This window comes from Sphaerodactylus townsendi, linkage group LG01 (genome assembly GCF_021028975.2).
Source record: "Sphaerodactylus townsendi isolate TG3544 linkage group LG01, MPM_Stown_v2.3, whole genome shotgun sequence".
NCBI lineage: Eukaryota > Metazoa > Chordata > Lepidosauria > Squamata > Sphaerodactylidae > Sphaerodactylus > Sphaerodactylus townsendi.
Genome location: NC_059425.1, coordinates 101,607,754 through 101,626,989, shown reverse-complemented (window position 1 = coordinate 101,626,989; position 19,236 = coordinate 101,607,754). Strand labels below are relative to the sequence as shown.

The 19,236-nt window shown below is 40.0% G+C and overlaps 1 protein-coding gene across 2 annotated transcripts in view; it reads left to right on the top strand.

Annotated features, from left to right (window-relative positions):
- STXBP5 (syntaxin binding protein 5) overlaps nt 1-19,236 on the top strand; it is a 148,675-nt gene that overhangs the window by 76,648 nt on the left and 52,791 nt on the right. For both annotated transcript variants that reach the window (XM_048489122.1, XM_048489132.1), the window contains exons 10-15: nt 5,727-5,881; nt 8,018-8,090; nt 9,351-9,498; nt 9,581-9,648; nt 15,684-15,724; nt 16,812-17,032. In XM_048489122.1, coding sequence (XP_048345079.1) covers nt 5,727-5,881; nt 8,018-8,090; nt 9,351-9,498; nt 9,581-9,648; nt 15,684-15,724; nt 16,812-17,032 — 706 coding nt within the window. The remainder of the gene's footprint in view (nt 1-5,726; nt 5,882-8,017; nt 8,091-9,350; nt 9,499-9,580; nt 9,649-15,683; nt 15,725-16,811; nt 17,033-19,236) is intronic.

Genomic DNA, 19,236 nt, shown 5'->3' with positions numbered 1-19,236 from the left:
AACAGCATCACTTTCAATGGTGTTTAAACTAGGGAGCCCAGATTCTCCTTTTAAATCCACCTTAAACAGAGAATCTGGGGTCCCCAGTTAAAACACCATTGAAAGTGATGCTGTTTGGGGGTGAATTATCCCCCACCCAGGAACAGCATCACTTTCAGTGTTTAAACTGGGGACCTCAGATTCTCCCTTTAAATCCATGCCAAAGGGGGTAGATTTAAAAGGAGACTCTGGGGAAATTTGGGGGGTGCCTGCTGTCAGGGGTGCAATTGTTAAGCTAGCAACACCAAACTTTCAGGGTATCTTTAGGAGACACTCCTGCTGATACCACCTAGCTTTGGTGAAGTTTGGTTCAGGGGGTCCAAAGTTATGGACCCTCAAAGGTGTAGCCTCCATCTCCTATTAGCTCCCATTGGAAATAATGGGGGCACCCTCTTTGGGAATCGATAACTTTGGACCCCCTGAACCAAACCTCACCAAACCTGGGTGGTGTCATTGGGAGAGTCTCGCCACCAATTCCTGAAATGTTAGTGCTGCTAACCTAAAAGCTGCGCCCCCTGCAGCCCAAAAACTGAAAAAAACACTTAAAAATACAAAAAACACACAAACGGGGGGCAGAGCTTCAGACATGTAATGAGGGTGTTGAACCCGAGAACCTCCCCCCCCCTTACATAAGAACAAGCCAGCTGGATCAGACCAGAGTCCATCTAGTCCAGCTCTCTGCTACTCGCAATGGCCCACCAGGTGCCATTGGGAGCTCACATGCAGGATGTGAAAGCAATGGCCTTCTGTGGCTGTTGCTCCCGAGCACCTGGACTGTTAGGGCATTTGCAATCTCAGATCAAAGAGGATCAAGATTGGTAGCCATAGATCGACTTCTCTTCCATAAATCTGTCCAAGCCCCTTTTAAAGCTATCCAGGTTAGTGTGGCCATCCACCACACCTCCTGTGGCAGCATATTCCAAACACCAATCACACGCTATTTGCGTAAAGAAGTGTTTTCTTTTATTTGTTCTAACTGTCCCCCCAGCATTTACAATGGACGCCCACTGGTTATAGTATTGTGAGAAAGGGATAGAAAATTCTCTCTGTCAACATTTTCTACCCTATGCATAATTTTATAGACTTCAATCATATCCCCCCTCAGACGTCTCCTCTCCAAACTAAAGAGTCCCAAACGCTGCAGCCTCTCCTCTGTATAAGAAAGGTGCTCCAGTCCTCAATCATCCTCGTTGCCCTTCTCTGCACTTTTTCTATCTCTTCAATATCCTTTTTGAGATGTGGTGACCAGAACTGAACACAGTACTCCAAGTGCGGTCACACCACTGCTTTATATAAGGGCATGACAATCTTTGCAGTTTTATTCTCAATTCCTTTCCTAATTATCCCCAGCATAGAGTTTGCCTTTTTCACAGCTGCCATGCATTGAGTTGACATTCCCATGGAACTATCAACTAAGACGCCCAAATCCCTTTCCTGGTCTGTGACTGATAGCACTGACCCCTGTAGCGTGTATGTGAAGTTTGGATTTTTTGCCTACGTCCTTGACAGTCACACAACTTACTGACCTGCCTGGCTGATAACTTCCTTTTTTAAACAAACAAGAAAGCATAGTAGGGGATTCCAATGCAAATGAACAGAGAACACCACAATGAGCCAAGGAAGAAAAATGAAATGTTCAAGAAATTGAGGGAAGGAATGCTTCTGCAGAAGAGTATCTGATGGTTGCTACACACTATAGGGAAGCCATCAGGGAAGCCAAAGCTCAGAGGAAGCTGAGGCTGGCCAGGGAAGTTTGCAACAGCAAGGAAAGCTTTCAGATATGTTAGGAACAAACGCGAGGCAATAGGCCCACCACTGCGTGAAAATGGAGACACTCTGACACAGGGCAAGGAGAAAACAAAAAGGCTTGATGTCTATTTTGCCTCAGTTTTTTCCCCTGAAAAAGAGAACAGATTCATCTAGAGATGGTAGTAGGCAAGGCATTGCATCCAGGCTGCTGGTTGACATGGACAGAGAGGTTGTGGAGAGGCACCTGACTGCATTGAATGAGAACAAATCTCCCAGGCCAGATGATGTATACCCAATAAGGCTCAAATAACTTTCTAGAAAGCTTGCAGACCCCTTATCCATCATCTTCAAGAACTCTTGGAGGACAGGAGATATGCCACAACACTGGAGGCAGATGAAAGTTATCCCAATCTTCAAACAATGGAGGAGGAATGATCCAGGAAACTATACGGCAGTCAATCTGACCTCTGTCTCAGGGAAGATACTGGAGCAGATTTTAAAGGGGCCAATCTGTGACCATCTGAAGGACTCTTTGGTAATCCAGTGAAGTCATCAACAAGTCCTTCCAGACCAACCTTTGATTAAGTGTTGAACTTAATGGGTTGTAGGGATGCTATTGATTTCCTGGATTTCAGTACAGCTTTTGAGAGAGTTCCCCATTATGTTCTCATGGGTTAACTGGAGGACTATAGACTGGATAGTTAGGTGGTTAGAGAACCACAACTGAAGAGTATCTGTCAGTGGTATTTCATCTGAATGGAAGGAGGTGTCCAGGGTGGTGCTACAAGGCTCGGTTCTAGGACTGGTACTTTTCAATATTTTTATAAATTACTGGATGATGGAGTAGAGGGAACGCCAAATTGAAGAAGCAGTGAAATAGAATCCAGTGAGATCTGAGCACAGTGGGCAAATGGGTTGATGTGAACAAGATACAGTTCAACAAGGATAACCACAGAGTTCTATATCTGGGTTACAAAAATGAGAAGCAAGCATACTGGATGGGGAATACACTTCTGGGAAGCAGTGTGTGAACAAAATCATGGAGGACAAGTAGACTATAAGCAAAAAATGAGCAGTCAGTGTGATGCAGCATCATAAAAGGCTAATGCAGACTTATTTATTTATTTATTTATTTATTTATTTATTATTCTACTTTTATACCGCCCTCCCCTGAAGAGCTCAGGGCGGTTTACAACAGTGATAAGACAATAAATATTAAAACAATTTAAAAGCAGCATCCAATTTCTGTATCAATTAAAATAAAGATGGCGTCCCGCTATTAAAACTCCTACAAAGGGAACAGCGGGTTGTAGCAAGGCATCCAAATCACAAAGTGTCATAGTCTTGTTCACATTTACTTGGGGCAAATCAACAGAGGCATCCAAATCACAAAGTGTCATAGTCCTACTGTACACCACACTAGATAGAATAGATAGAATTCTGGGTAGAATTCGGTCTGATAAAGCAGTTGTATTTCTCTTTCACAGAAAGGCAAATCCTTACCTATTTTGGTGAGGTGGTATTTTTCAGTTGATTATATATTAGAAATAGAGAAAAAAAAGACCAAATAGTGCCACTTTTGCTCTCATTGCAGATCTGTTCTTTTCAAATCCTCTTCCCAAATCTGTTACTCTAGCTCCGTGGTGGCGAACCTATGGCACTCCAGATGTTCATGGACTACAATTTGCATCAGCCCCTGCCAGCATTGCTCTAGCTGCTGGTCTTTCCCATCTCTGCAACAGACTTGATTGATTTGTGAATTCAGGAGTAGAGGAGTGGGATATAAATAGAAAAACATCAGTGTTGATGAAGTTGACTGGACTGAAATGTTTGAGGCTGGAATTAGGGGTTGGAGATGCAAACCTGACAGTCTCCAACCTAAATTCTAATTTCTCATATTAGGAGAACCAGATGGTGTAGTGGTTAGGAGTGATGGACTTTATACTGGAAAGCTGGGTTTGATTCCCCAATCCTCCACATGAGTGAAGGACTCTTATCTGGTGAACCAGAGTTGTTTCCCTCACTCTTACACATGACACCTGCTGGGTGACCTTGGACTAGTTCAGTTCTCTTTGAAAACTCTCAGCTCCACCCACCTCACAGACACAAAGTGTCTGTTGGGAGAGAAAAGGAGAGTGTTTGTAAGCCATTTTGAGACTCCTTAGAGTTGACATAAGCTGGGTATAAATTCAAACTCCTCCTCTTCTTCTTCATATGACCCTGATTCAAACTAGATATTGTAACAAAACAGATCACTTGACTTCCTGATACCTTGAATTGAATAATTGTTCATTAGAAGAGGAAAACGGACAAGATTATTAAAGATTAGGTTTTACTTAATTTATGATTTACAGTGTGCAGGTTGAAATAAGATGCAGTGTAAACCCCATATACAGGTAGAATCAGAGACTCCCAACTAAAGGACCTAGATAGGATACTGAAACGCAGCATACAATGGATACAGATTTGACCCAAACCACCTGGGAATAAGCCCCGCTGAATGAAGTGAGACATAAGTCTCTTTCAAAAACTGTTTAACTGATTAAAAAAATACTTCAAAATATTTCTAACCCCCCACCCCCCCAAAGACATAAACTAACATTTTTATCCCCACATTATTCCAGGGCTGACGTAGACCTTGAAATTCTGTTGTCCCCCACACCCCATCAGCCTTGACTGTCTCTGCTTTTAAAATATTCATCATAATGTTAAATAATTTCAACAGTTTTACACAATTATAGTCATATCCAACAAGTCGGCTGGCCATGGCCATGCCATCCTGCCATTCCCACGGAGTCTTCCCGGTGGTGTGGGGAGGCTTAAAATGCAAAAAAGCCTCCCAGTCGCTAGGAAGCCCCATGGTGCTAATAGGATTTATGCCACCAAAAGGGCAGCATAAAAGCAAGGGCTACGACATCATGCTCCCAGCCCTCAATTCTAGAAGGGAACCAACTAAAGTCAGCTCCTCCCCTGAGAATCCCCCCCCCCCACCCGGCAATGCTGGTGTCCAAGCAGGATGCCAGCACAGCCCCTGCTGCAGCCTGGACAGAAGAACAGGGGAAATGAAAATGTTATGTGATACCAGGAACCCCTGTGGTTCCATGGCTAAGTGGTTGATCTGTCATGATAGAGAAAAATCTGTTTCACTTTTGAAATGTTATATCATTAGGCTGCGTCACAATAGTGCAATCCATTAGCAAAATTTCTTAGGAGGGCTTCACATCTGCATATTTAGATAGACTCTCTAAATTATATATGCTAAATCCATACTAGTATTAAAGGTTCAAGTGACTTTCCGAATTTGTAATGAGGCAGACATTAATTTTGCTTTTGTGCAATAATTCTGTAGATAAACACAATATTGATATATTTTAATTGTGCAATCCACTGGTTAAACTTGTGCAACTCCTTCATCTGAACAAGGCCTTGAAAATAGCAAGTTTCTGATTGATCATGTCAATTCATAAATTAGTGCTACTGTTTGGTCTGTTTTCGATTTCGAATACCTTTAATGGCATATAGATTGTTTAAGATTAGCTTAGCAAGATAATAACAGCCTTTACAACTTTACAATTTCTGACGAGTTAAAATAACACCATTTAAAAATTTAGCCACCGCTTCCAACAGCTCGTAGTTGTGGCTGTTTAAAAGATATATAACCTTCTGTTTATCTGTAATGCCTTCACTTCCATGCAGGAAGGGGATTATGTGCTTCTTCCTACCTATCTCATAAAAGGGACAATCCAACAGCATATGAGATACTGTTTCCACAGAACCCATGCCACACGGGCATTTCCTTTCTTTATGTGGGATTCCAAGGTGGCGTCCAAGGCTAAAGGAAGGTTTGGTCTGTTCTCTCAAGTAGTTTGACAGTAAATGTAACACAGCAAATTAAAAATCAATTCTAACTATTTATTTACTTTTATTTTTCTTTCCAGAGAACCTTTCATTATTTTGTCAGGTGGCTTGTCATATGACACTGTAGGAAGAAGACCTTGTTTAACAGTCATGCATGGAAAGAGTACTGCTGTTTTAGAAATGGATTATTCAATAGTTGATTTTCTAACCCTCTGTGAAACTCCATACCCTAATGGTAGGTTCTGAGAGGATTCTTTATATCTTTTTGAGTTATTTGTATTGGTTTCTTGGTGTTGCTGTTGTGGAATTCTGTGACCTTTTTTGTCAAACCTTGGCCCAGTCTGGATGTGCAGCCCAGACAGTTTTAGGGATCTGAAGCATGTCATGGGATTCTGTGCACTTTCTTTGCTTGTTACAGGGGCTTATTGAAAAGCTGTTTAGATTGATGATGGTCTCATTGTTGGAACAGGGTTAAGTGGGTGAGGTTATTTGTGTGTGAGAAGGGAATGTCAGGACAAAGATGTTCCATGTTTTACAGCTTACTTTATGATCCTAAATCCTGGACTGAATCCATATTTTACCCTCAAACCATTGGCTACCAATTGGTTACCAGGTTCAGTTCAAGGGACTGGTTATCATCTAAAAAACCCTTGACAGCCTTGAACTCGCATACTTGCAGGACAGCCTCACCTCCTGTGCTGAGCCATGACATCTTTACTCATCTGAGCAAATTATTTTGAGGGTGCAATTGGCAACTTTCCATTCAAATGCCTTCACTGTGGTGGCTCGCAGTTTGTGGAGTGGCCTGTCAGGGGAGTACGATTCCCCCACTTATCATTTCACAGAATGTGCAAAATAGAAGTGTTCCAGAGGGCACTTTTGTAAAGAGATTGTGATGGTAGTAGAATGGAACAGTCAAAGAAAGCACCTTTGTAAGGGAGCAATCCCGTCGGCTAGTCTATTTCAATTATTACTGGAGATAGTCATCTTGCTTTTACTCATTGTCTTCCACTTCTGTGTTGTTGGTGTATATCTTGCCTTAAGTAGATAGTTATTAAAATGCTTTTTGAAACCCAGTCATATGGCATTGTTCAATGGATGTTTTATGCTGTATGATTGAGTCTCCGCAAAAAAGATGGGTTATAAAATAATAAATATTTTATATGCTGACCTTTGTGTATCCTTCATCAGTCACTATAATATGAACTCTAATTAGCTTACATAGTTTAAGACAGATTTACAAACCATAATTTTGGAGGCTAGTGGTAACCATAATTGCTTGGTTCATGTAAACAGTGTTGTTGCAGCTAGAAGATGGTAAAGGAAATCCACATGAGACAGGAATAGAGGAAGAAGTGGTGTGAGCTTATTGGCTGTTCTGATTCTCATGTTTTTTGTTGGGGGGGGAGTATCAGACAAATTTAGCTAGTATCAGTTGAAAGCTGACATCGTAAATCAATAAGTTGTTTTGGGAATTTCACAAGTGTTTTCAGACTGTATATTAAAAAGAGAAAAAGAATTAGTGTGGGAGTTGTTCTTGACAGAAAGCACCATGGAAGCCTCCTCTCAGTCCTGAGAGGAGACTAAAGCTGAAGTTCATGTGACTGTCACACGGGCTTTGGAGAAGACATGTGCCTGAAGTTGCATGCTGGAAACTTCATTCCCAGGCCTGCTGGTGTTGGGTTCATGGCGCACAGTGGAACGGGGTGTAAAACTCCTTCCGCACTGTTTTCAGGTCCTGAATCAGTTCTTAGGAGCCTTGTTTTCCCCACTGGGGAACTTGTTTAAAATGAACAAGCTGTGTGTAACGGGACAAATAGCTTCCTGCTGAGGTCAAAATAGTACAGAGGAACAAAAGTTTGAATTTTTTCATTCTTTATGCTATTGTCCTGATCCAAATCAGCCCTCAGCATGAAACTCCAGGTGCACATCTGTTAACAGACCACATATCTGTCACATGGATTTAGTGATGTGTGCATTAGCCTTAATCAGATCAGACTGTTAAATGTAAAAGAAATCATAGGTTTCACTGATGCATACTGGCAATAAAAAGGCTGTTATCTGTAGATCTCTGGTAATACCATAATCAAAGTATTTAGTAGCCTTTTCTCATAAGTAATTTTGGAGCTTTCTATATAAGTAATCAATTAAATAGGCGTTATCGGGTACTGATTTTTTTTTCTGAGTCTTCCAACATTTGGTGTGATCAACTAAATCTAAAATAATGTCTTTGCTACCACAGTTTGAATACTTAAATGCTTAATTGACTTCTCTCATAAAATTCCAAGTTCAAAATTCAAATTCCAAAGTAGTGGATTTATATGTAGTAAAAGCAACTTAATAAATACATTCTCTCTCTTTTTTTTTTTAGATTTCCAAGAGCCATATGCTGTGGTTGTCCTTCTAGAAAAAGATTTAGTACTTATTGATCTTGCACAAAATGGGTAAGTATTGAGAGCATAATGGGATTTCATGGAGGGGTCTCTTTTCAATAACTTCTGCAATAGTTATAGTTTGACAAATGTGGTTTTCAAAACCTCTAAATTTTCTATTGTATTCTATTTTGATACTGACTTACTTGACCAGTGAAGAGTATCTTCAATTTTTTGTTGTTCTTTTTCTGGAGTGAACAGCATTGAATTGATGTCCGTAGCAACTTGATATTGCATACTGTGGTGCACATTCCAATCAAGTGTACATAAAACAAAGCATCACACATTATGCACATATATGTGTGAACCAACCCGGTGGAGCTTTGTAACCATACAGCTAAATAATATAATCTATTGTTATAAGTTTTGTAATAGCTGGTTAGCCAAATGGATATACATTTGTGAAACCATTTCTCCCTTCACGCTTTTGCTTTTATCTTCTGCTGTTTGCACTCCATCCTACGCAGATTATATAGCTGGTATACTTTTATCCTGCTTCAATGAACTAAATTATATATATATAGCTGCCATTCATTAGCAGAGAGCCACATTAATGACAGCACACACAGCTGTTCTCTAGCATTTTAGAGGATAATCCTGCTCAAAACTCTATTCATATTTGTTCAGTGGGGTTTACTTCCAGGAAAGTGCTTGTAGGATTGCATTGTTATTAAATGAATTTTTTGTGGAATGCATTAACTATATTAACACTGAAGGTTTTTTTTTGAAGAAGAAGAAGAGTTTGTATTATATCCCCCCTTTCTGTCCTCCAGGAGACTCAAAGGGGCTTACAATCTCCTTGCCCTTTCCCCCTCACAACAAACACCCTGTGAGGTGGGTGGGGCTGAGAGCGCTCTGAGAAGCTGTGACTAGCCCAAGTTCACCCAGCTGGTGTGTGTGGGAATCTGAATTTCCTAGATAAGCCTCCATAGGTGGCAGAGCTGGGAATCAAACCCGGTTCCTCCAGATTAGATACACGAGCTCTTAACCTCCTACGCCACTGCTGCTCCTTTTAAATGTATTTGTACAGTATGCATTGGCTATCCTCTGCAGATTAGTTGACTTGAACATGGCTAATAAAATGACATTTTTATGTTCTTAACTCTTACATTCCAAGAAAGTTGTATAAAAACCATAAACGATTTTTTCACTAGTGCATTGTACATATTTACAGCTTTATTCCTTGCTGACCGTGCAAAATATCACTTGCATTTTGTTACAAAACTTGAATTCCTTCAGTTCTAACCTAATTTTTACCCCCTTTCATTAAAGATATCCTATATTTGAGAATCCCTATCCCTTGAGTATTCATGAATCTCCAGTCACCTGCTGTGAATACTTTGCTGATTGTCCAGTGGATCTTATTCCAGCACTTTATTCAGTTGGGGCTCGACAGAAACGTCAAGGTTATAGTAAAAAGGTACTAAGAGGAATTAAAATTCTTACTACTTACTAATTATGTTAAGTGACATTAAGTTTAAACTATTGGTTTATTTATTTAGGAGTGGCCTATCAATGGTGGAAACTGGGGTTTGGCTGCACAGAGCTACCCAGAGATCATTATTACTGGGTAAGTAGCAACAAGGCTTTAAATAGTAAGAGCTCTAAGGTTAACAGGTGTTCTAATTTATTGAGTTAACTGTTGTATAATTGACTTGGAACTTTATGTTTATTGGTTTACCATATATACTCGAGTATGTCGACTTTTTCAGCACATTTTTAATGCTGAAAAGGCTCCCTCTGCTTATACTCGAGTATATACAGTAATTCCAAGATGGCCGAGAAAGGAGCTGCGGCAGAAGCATTTTGCCTGCATCCAAGTTTGAGTATTAAATTCACTATTCCATTTTGTGTTTTTATGTAAAGCTAGGCTTGTAAATCCTCCAGCTTTGATAAAGCCACAGTCTTTGCAATTAGAGTGGCTCCATTGGCTCTGAATGCCGTGTTAGGTATTACTCTGTGCCCTTGAAATTTGTGTTCTGACAGGCACAGGATCCTCTTGGAGAGAGATTCCATTGCACTTGTAGCATTTAAAGACTGCAAAATGCAAGTCAAGATTTGTTACTAGTAAATCAGGTCAAGATGAGTTTTTGTGCAAATTCCTTTCTATAAAGCAGTACAAATTAAAGCTGAAAAGAAAGGGTCTTACAGTTCTAAGGACAGAAATACCCTCTGTGCTATTTAGCAAGTGTGGTAGGAGACAGAGAGACACTGTAGATCTTCCTAATGGCTAAATCTTATCTTTGAATAAAATATGTCCCTGAACAAAATGCCTAATAAAGGTTACTGAACTGAACTGATGTCCCTGAACATGCAAGGATAACAAAAGCCGGTACACACTGTCTGGCACAGCAGGTGGTGCTAAGCAAAACAGTATTCTGCTTCCTCTTTGAAAAGAGCTGCCCCTTTGCTTAATTACATTTTTAAAATTGTAGTGAGCCATTTTTGAGGGAGGCCTTGTGGGTATTCATAGTCTTTGGCATGAAGCAGCCAGGCAGTCTCCCTTCTTGCCTTCATCCTGTTCGTCCTCTGGTCATGAAGATTGCTTTTAGTCAACTTTTCTTACAACCAGTGACATACCTTCATGAATTTTATTGGTGTCTATTTTATTTTTGAAATTCACCAGTAGCTGCTGCATTTCCCACCCTAGACTTATACTCGAATCAATAAGTTTCCCAGTTTTTTGTGGTAAAATTAGGTGCCTCGACTTATATTCGAGTCAACTTATACTCAAGTATTTATGGTTTATTGGTTTATATGGCCTCTTTGAACAGAGCAAATTTGGGGAAATCGTCTACATATTTATAAACCAAATAGAATTTTAAATTTTCTGTATTTTCATCTTTATTATCTGTTCTATAAATAATGTTCCAAGCATTTACAATAGTTCTGCAAGCATTCTGAACATGAGAGGTAATGTCATGTAGTTTGCAAACAAGGTGAGTTAGAAAGTATATTTCACAAAAGGGGAGCCCTGTTGTTTTGATGCAACAGTCCAACAAAGGTTCAAAATACCCCGTTGACCCACTGTGAGATAAAAATATGCACAGACCTTTTCTTTATATCTCCTTCTGTTATTTCTTGCTTGGAGCATGATGAAAAGGGATGGTGATTTAAGACTAATTCTGAAGGGCTGTATGAATGTGGGTGACAAACTGAACTTTTTTCCTTCTGCTAAGTGGAATCCTAAACCTGGATGTCATCTTGGCTTGCTGAGGAAACTAACTTCAGTTAAAGTACACCTACATTCATATGTCACAGGCAACTTGGATTATTCTTAACTCATAATTCCTGCATACTCTTTCTCACAAGAAGGAAAGAAGAAAAAAAACAGATGCAGGCATCTACCAGACAAACGCTGAAGTTCTTCAGATTTTTAACTAACTATGGAAGTCTGAGTGCAGCCACACAGCTTTGTATCATTTTAAAGACTATATTGTGGTATAAGCTTTCACGAACAACCACCCTTCACTGGATGCATCCCATGGAGGGGGTTTTGGCTTATGAAGGCTCATGCCATAATACGTTCCTTAGCCTTTAATGTGCCACAAGGCACTTCAGTGTAAACTACATTTGGTGTAAAGTTTATGATATGATTAACTGAATAGTGATGATCACTCTTACAGCACTGACTACTTTAAGCTGAGCTTTGACTTCTAGAAATCATTTTTATCACTTTTTAATTCGGCTTAATATTAGAGTAACAAAAAAGAAATCAGATGCCTCGTATGACAATGAAGTGCAATCAACTAAAACGTGTGTCTTTTGAAATCTTTATCCTACACAATGTAAATTTGAATTAATACCAGAGAGAATACCAGAGAGAACACAAATGGTGGCAAAAGAGAAGCAAGTTAGCTGTAAGGGAGGCAAAAAAGGATTATGAGGAACGCATGGCTGTGAACATCAAAACCAGCAACAAACAGTTCTTCAAGTACATCAAAAGCAGGAAGCCAGCAAGGGAAGCGCTAGGCCCGTTAGATGACAAAGGAACAAAGGGTGTGCTAAAAGATGACAGGGAGATTGCAGAAAAGCTGAATGAATTCTTTGCATCTGTCTTCACCCAAGAGGAGGTGAGGAAAAAATTCCTGCACCTGAATACCAAGCTTCTTAGGAGGCTTAACCACGAAAGGAACTAACAAAGATAGTGGTAGACAAAGGAAGAAGTTCTTGGCAGCCATTGATAAACTATAAATGCTACCAAATCCCCTGGCCCAGATTGCATTCAACCCAAGAGTTCTTAAAGAGCTTTCCAAGCATGAAATTGCTGATCTTCTCTCTCTACTTTAACTATGCAACTCTATCCTTGAAATCAGGCTCCATCCCTGAAGACTGGAAAGATGGCCAATGTCACACCAATCTTTAAGAAAAGGATCTAGGGGAATCCGGAAATTATACAGGCCAGTCAGTTTGACATCTGTTCCTAATGGTAAATTAGTAGAATCTACTGTCATTAAAGATAAAAATTATAAAACATGTAGAAAAGCAAAACCATGCTGAGAAAGAGTCAGCATGGCTTTTGCAGAAGGGCAAATCCTAGTTCCTTACAAACTTACTTGCTAGAGTTCTTTGAGGGGATGTAAATAGGCATGTGGATAAGGGGGAACCAGTGGACATTGGTTCTACTTGGATTTCCAAAAGAGCTTTTGACAAAGTTCCTCACCAGAGACTATTGAGAAAACCTCAGCAATGAAGGAATAAGAGGGGAAGTCCTCCTATGGATTAAAAAACTGGTTGAGAAAACAGGAAGCAAAGAGTGGGTGTAAATGGGAAATTCTCACAATGGAGAGATGTGGGGAGTGGTGTCCCCCAAGCGATCCGGTCAGTTGGGACCAGTGCTCTTTAACCTATTCATAAATGACCTGTAGAAGTAGGGGTGGGTAGCTGTGGTGGGCCAGAGGACTCTGCAGATGATAACCAAATTATGTAGGGTGGTGAGAACCACAAAGGATTGCGAGGAGCTCCAAGCGGACCCTTTGATGAAATTAGGGTGAGTGGGCTAAGAAATGGCAGAATGCAGTTCAATGTAAGGCAAAATGCAAAGGTGATGCACATAGGGGCAAAAAAAATCCAAAACTTCACATAACATCGTAGCTACAGGGTCAGTGCTATCAGTCACAGACCAGGAAAGGGATTTGGGCTGCCTTAATCTGATAATAGTTCACATGGGAATGTCAAGCTCATCATGTAGTGGCAGCTGTGAAAAAAGAGCAAACTCTATGCTGGGGATAATCAGGAAAGGAATTGATAATAAAACTGCAAAAGATTGTCATGCCCTTTATACTTCTCGAAAGCCATGAGATGCGACCAGCCAACTTAGGAAGTACTTTGTGTTCAGTTCTGGTCACCACATCTCAAAAAAAGGATATTGAAGATATAGAAAAGTGCAGAGAAGGGCAACCTTGAGGATGATTGAGGGGACTGGAGCACCTTCCTTATGAGGAAAAGAGCTGTTTAGCATGTTTACAGGACTCTTTTTTAGTTTGGAGAGAGATGACGCCTGAGGGGGGGGATAATGATTGAAGGCTATAAAATTATGTATGGGGTAGAGAAATTGTTGACTAGAGAAATTTTTTCTCTCTTTCTCTACTAATACTAGGAACCAGGGGGCATTCATTGAAAATGCTGGGGGGAAGAATTAGAACTAATAAAAGGAAACACTTCTTCACGCAACGTGTGATTGGTGTTTGGAATATGCTGCCACAGGAGGTGGTGATGGCCACTAACCTGGATAGCTTTAAAAGGGGCTTGGACAGATTTATGGAGGAGAAGTCAATTTATGGCTACCAATCTTGATCCTCTTTGATCTGAGATTGCAAATGCCTTAACAGTCCAGGTGCTCGGGAGCAACAGCCGCAGAAGGCCATTGCTTTCACATCCTACATGTGAACTCCCAAAGGCACCTGGTGGGCCACTGCGAGTAGCAGAGAGCTGGACTAGATGGACTCTGGTCTGATCCAGCTGGCTTGTTCTTATGTTCTTATGTTCTTAATAGTATAGTCTACGCAAGCCACAATCAAATTTAATTTAATATGAACAGTTGAGAAACAATGAAATTGAACCTAAAGTGTTGAACAGTCATTGTTTATATTCATAGATTCCTGAAAATAATTCCAGATGTGTTACTGATGTTAGCCTGCAGCAGCAAAACAAAACAGGAGTCCCGTGGCATCTTGAAGACTAAAACAATTATTCCAACATAAGCTTTTTCATGAATTGGGGCTTGTTTTATCAGGTGCCGGAAGTGTTCATCCATTAGCAGAATGATTTATACTGAAAGCTGCCGACTTGGGAGGTGGGTGGGTGGTTAAAAATTGCCAGTTTTAAACAGTTGCCCATCAAAGAATAATCAATTCACTCAGAGAGGATTTCTGAAGATATTGAAGTGGTAGTGATCCTTGAACCAGACTTCAATAAATAAATGAATGAATAATTTTTAACTGAAAATGTTGGGTTTGAACCTGGGGCATCAGCATGTCAAGCAGATACCCTACCACTGAGCCATAGTCCCTCCTGGAAATATATACAGCTGGCTCATTTATATATACAAATATATACAGCTGGTTCATTGCTCTCATTTAGTACTGTGAAACAAAGTAAACATATTTTGATCTAGTACACAGTTTAGAGAGGGAAAGAAATCACCATGGCAAAGGACGATCTTTAGAATGCAGCTTAACTAAGATCTCAGGTGTGACCATTTTAATCCTATGTAAGTGAGAGGGTGTCACAGTCTCTTAATGGGGAAAATAAAGCATTGGCAGCCACAACATGAATTTCTAGTGGATATGAAACGTCATTGCATTCATAGTGCGCATAAAGACTTTGCATCCTTCCAGAGCTCACTGCATCATGCAAGACCTCCTTGAGTTTTTGTTTTATTTAGAGAATTTATTTTCTGTCTCTCTAGAGACCTGCTCAAGACAACTCATAAGCAAAAACAGTACCCTAAAGTCATAAAAATAAAATTCACTATCTGTTAAAACAAGCCTTTAAACAACCAGAACACAAAAGCACAGGAAAAAATCTGTGCAGCCAAAAAACATACCCATAAAACACTCTTCATGTTAAAAGTTGACACTGAAACAATTCCAGAGATAAAGACCCATACTTAAAAGATGGAGTGAAAAGCGAAGTTTCGATCTGGTGCCTAGAAAACCTTAAGGCCGACCCAAAGCAAGCCTCAAGGGGGATTGTATTCCAAAGATGAGATACTACCACTGAACACACCCTGTCTGTAGTTTCTACCCACCCCACCTCTGTAGCTTACGTTTTGGGAAGCAGATCTTACTTGGCAAGTTAAACAGTACGTTTTGGGAAGCAGATCTTACTTGGCAAGTTAAACAGTACGGGAGATGGCAGTCTTTCAAATACGTTAAGCACCTGAAAACATGTGGCCCAATGTTATCTTCAGCACAGGCTGATAAAGTTCCTTTATCCAGCCCCTGATACAACCCTGGCAGCTGCATTTTTGGACCTGTTGAAGTTTCCAAGAAGCTTTCAAACAAACAAATGAGCCACATATATGTTGATTTAATGTAATTAACTCTTAATTTGAGGCTCTCTATTTCTAAGAATAGCTTTTAAAACTTTCCTGTTTCATAGGCATGCGGATGGGTCAATCAAGTTTTGGGATGCTTCTGCAAGTAAGTATTCTGCCAAGTTTTGTAAGTTCTTGTGGAAAACACTTTCTAAGCATATGTGCTGGTATGAACTTACTATGTTATGGGTATTACTGAATCATCTTTCTGCTTGACTTAATCCAACTAAAGTTAGCTGTATTGACACCTGTTCAAAATAATGGGATTTAAGTTAGAAATTTTCCCATTATTAGGATTAAGAACCACCCATTTTAGTTGAATTGGAGCAACCCTCCCCCACCCACACACATTTTAGTATATATATATATATGCAAGGCAAAAAGAAAGCTACAAAGAGGAAAGCATTAAAATTGTAAAATAGCAGATAGCCATTTTGATATAATCAGAGGTCAAAACCATAAAGAACACATGACATTTCTGGACATTATTGTTCATTTTCTGAATGAACACTAAAAAAAAAAGTCCCCACCTCACCCCACACACACTTCACAAGGAGAGGATGAAAAATTCCCATGTGTATGTGACCCTCTGGATTGCATCTGAAAATGTAAGGTGAGCAGGATCTAGACAGTTATGTGCAGAGTGTTCTACAGGTGCACTAGAGCTTTGTTCACTCTCTTCCTAATGGAGTCCATTACCCTGAGGGGTAAAGGAGACCTTTTGGAGAATTGGATATAAATAATGTAAATAAATAAATTATGGGGTGCTGTGTGGTTTCCGGGCTGTATGGCCGTGTTCTAGCAGCATTCTCTCCTGACGTTTTGCCTGCATCTGTGGCTGGCATCTGCAGAGGATCTGAAAGATGCCAGCCACAGATGCAGGTGAAATGTCAGGAGAGAATGCAGCTAGAACACAGCCATACAGCCCGGAAACCACACAGCACCCCAGTGATTCCGGCCGTGAAAGTCTTCGACAATACATTAAATAAATTATGTTGTGCAAAAAGCATGCAGGTGAGGAGTGAGAAGAATCATTGAAGCCTGGACTTTTGTTTAGAAGTACTTTTTATGCATGGCACTCTGTGGATTCTAGTATGGTTAGGAGGGTACATCATGTGTAATATTCATTCAGTATTGCTTGAACTACTTGATTAATACTGCATATTGGTTCATTAATTTTTGCTTGTTTATAGTAACACTTCAAGTTCTATACAAGTTAAAAACATCTAAAGTCTTTGAAAAGTCACGAAATAAGGATGACAGACCAAGCACAGACATCGTAGATGAAGACCCATATGCCATTCAGATCATTTCATGGTGTGCAGAAAGTAGGATGCTGTGCATAGCAGGAGTTTCTGCACATGTGATTGTTTACAGATTCAGTAAACAAGAAATTACAACAGAAGTTATTCCAGTAAGTGGTACTTTACTTTATATTTAATATGTTGGTGTCACAGGACCATGCTGCCACCATGTCACAAGACCAGGGATGTGGGGGTCCACGCCTGTCGTATAAATCCTGGGTTCTTTTTTCCAGATACTCAAAAACCGCTGAGTTTTCCAAAGATTTTATTGAAAAACAGAAAATAAGAAAATGTTCTAATACATAGATTCTCAGCTGCAGCATCGTTCCAAGCATGGTTTTCATTGCAGACCTGGGATCAGGAGTTGCTTTCTCCTGCCGGGCCTGGATCAGAATCCTTTTTTTCCTCTCCCCTTGGTTCTCAGGTAAACTCTGTTTCCTGGGCCCCCTGTAAATCAACCTCTCTGATCTACAACCATTTGGCCACTAGCTTCCTTTGTGTAATTTGTTCAAAGCATTTAGGCTTCCTATCTGGAGATCAAAGGTCCTTGGCAAGCTAGTGTGAATCTGCCTGATACTGTAACTGAAACAACCTCTTCACAGTTGGTTAAAGACAATAGCCATTATCTAACCACACATTCCAATGATGTAGGGGCACTTAAAGTTTTCCTAAGAGGGAGCAGTGATTTCTGATGTCTCCTCCCTTTGCATGCACCAGCTTTGTCTCCTGAGCTGTTCCTGAAATTTTATTGATTACCAGGAACCAAATTTCAGGAGGTTTGGTGATCAGTGGGTGGTTATTGCTTCCTCTCTTAAGAAAACTTACATGCCTATAAGACTTCTCCAGTTATAGACAGTTGAATTTTATAGACTGCAATCTGATGTATGCTTTACTTGGTAAGAACCATTGATATCAATGAGGCTTCTTTATAACAAATATAATTTTGATCTGAGGTCCAGATTCTTATTAAACTTTTAATTTGAAAGTGTGTTGAGCAAGTTATATTTTTCTTGACTTAAACAATCACTGTAGAAACAGCAGCACCTCTTTGAAGCTTCTTTTGACATATTTTTAAGAAGACTTTCTTCAAGTAGTAAAAAAAATCAGTTTTGTTCTGTGTTTCTTGGTTAGTAAACCATATAGAGTAAAAGGCACCTCTATTAAGTCTTGAGGAATATGTATTTTGTGATCTCATTCCAGTCAGTATTTGGAACTGAGGCCACCTTAATTGCACTGTTTGGCAATGGCCATAACAGGGAAGCATAAACCTGTCCATACCTTTGAGTACCATTTGATAATAAAAAATATCAAATCCTTCTGGATCTTCTGAGATAGATGAGAGTTTGGGCACTGTTTTGCTGTGGGTCTGTTTCTGTCATGTCAAGTTTCTGCAGTAGGGCAGCACTACTACATGACCCTGTGTGGACATTTCTTCAGCATCTGTGACTAATTCACAGAGTGAGAAAACAGGGCTTGCAGACATACACTTGTGCATGGTGTGGCAGGGAGGAAGTTATTTCTGGGTCTGCAGTACAGCCAAACCTCTTTTCCTCCACTCTTTTATTTTCTATATCACCGTCAAACAACTGTTTAGGGGATCATTCTACCTGAGGGTTTGGGTTAAGGTCTCCTGTGCTTCACTGATTAAAGGCTTATCTCCATGTTTGCATCCCCTTGTCCTTTTACACTCACCCCTGAGGGGACCGACACACTTAATTGAACACTGTTTGTGCTCATAGTATGTATGGAATGAATGAGGGACTTAATGTAGGTCACAAACTTTATTCTGACCACATTAAAAATGAAAAGATGTTCAATAAGAAAATTAAAAGTACACACTGCATCTGCAAACACAACAGACTGAGCAAGGTAAATAGAAATGTGAATTAACTGCAGCTCCTCTAGACTAGTTTGAATCAAGCTGAACTGTGGCACAGAAACAGCATGGTGACTTTAGTTGATATGTATATGAATGTGGACAAGAACTGTGCTGGATATAGTTATATTTATTGACAGTTTTGGATGCAGTGGATGCTGTTGAGACATTTGAGGGTAGAAGTAGGTATCGAAGGATGTGCTCTAGAATAATTTTAAAATCATGAATTGGACCCCAAGTCGTGTTGAGACCAGTTCTAATCATGCCTGTGGGATTTTTCATGTAGTGTTTCACAGGGCTCAGATTATCTCCCCTACAGTTTTAATTTGTGCATGAAACCCTGGGGAGCGATACTTCGTGGGTTTAGAGTTGTATGCCTTCAATAATAGAAATTTGAGGCCAGCCAAGCCTAAGAAGCATGGACTGTATGTATAGAGA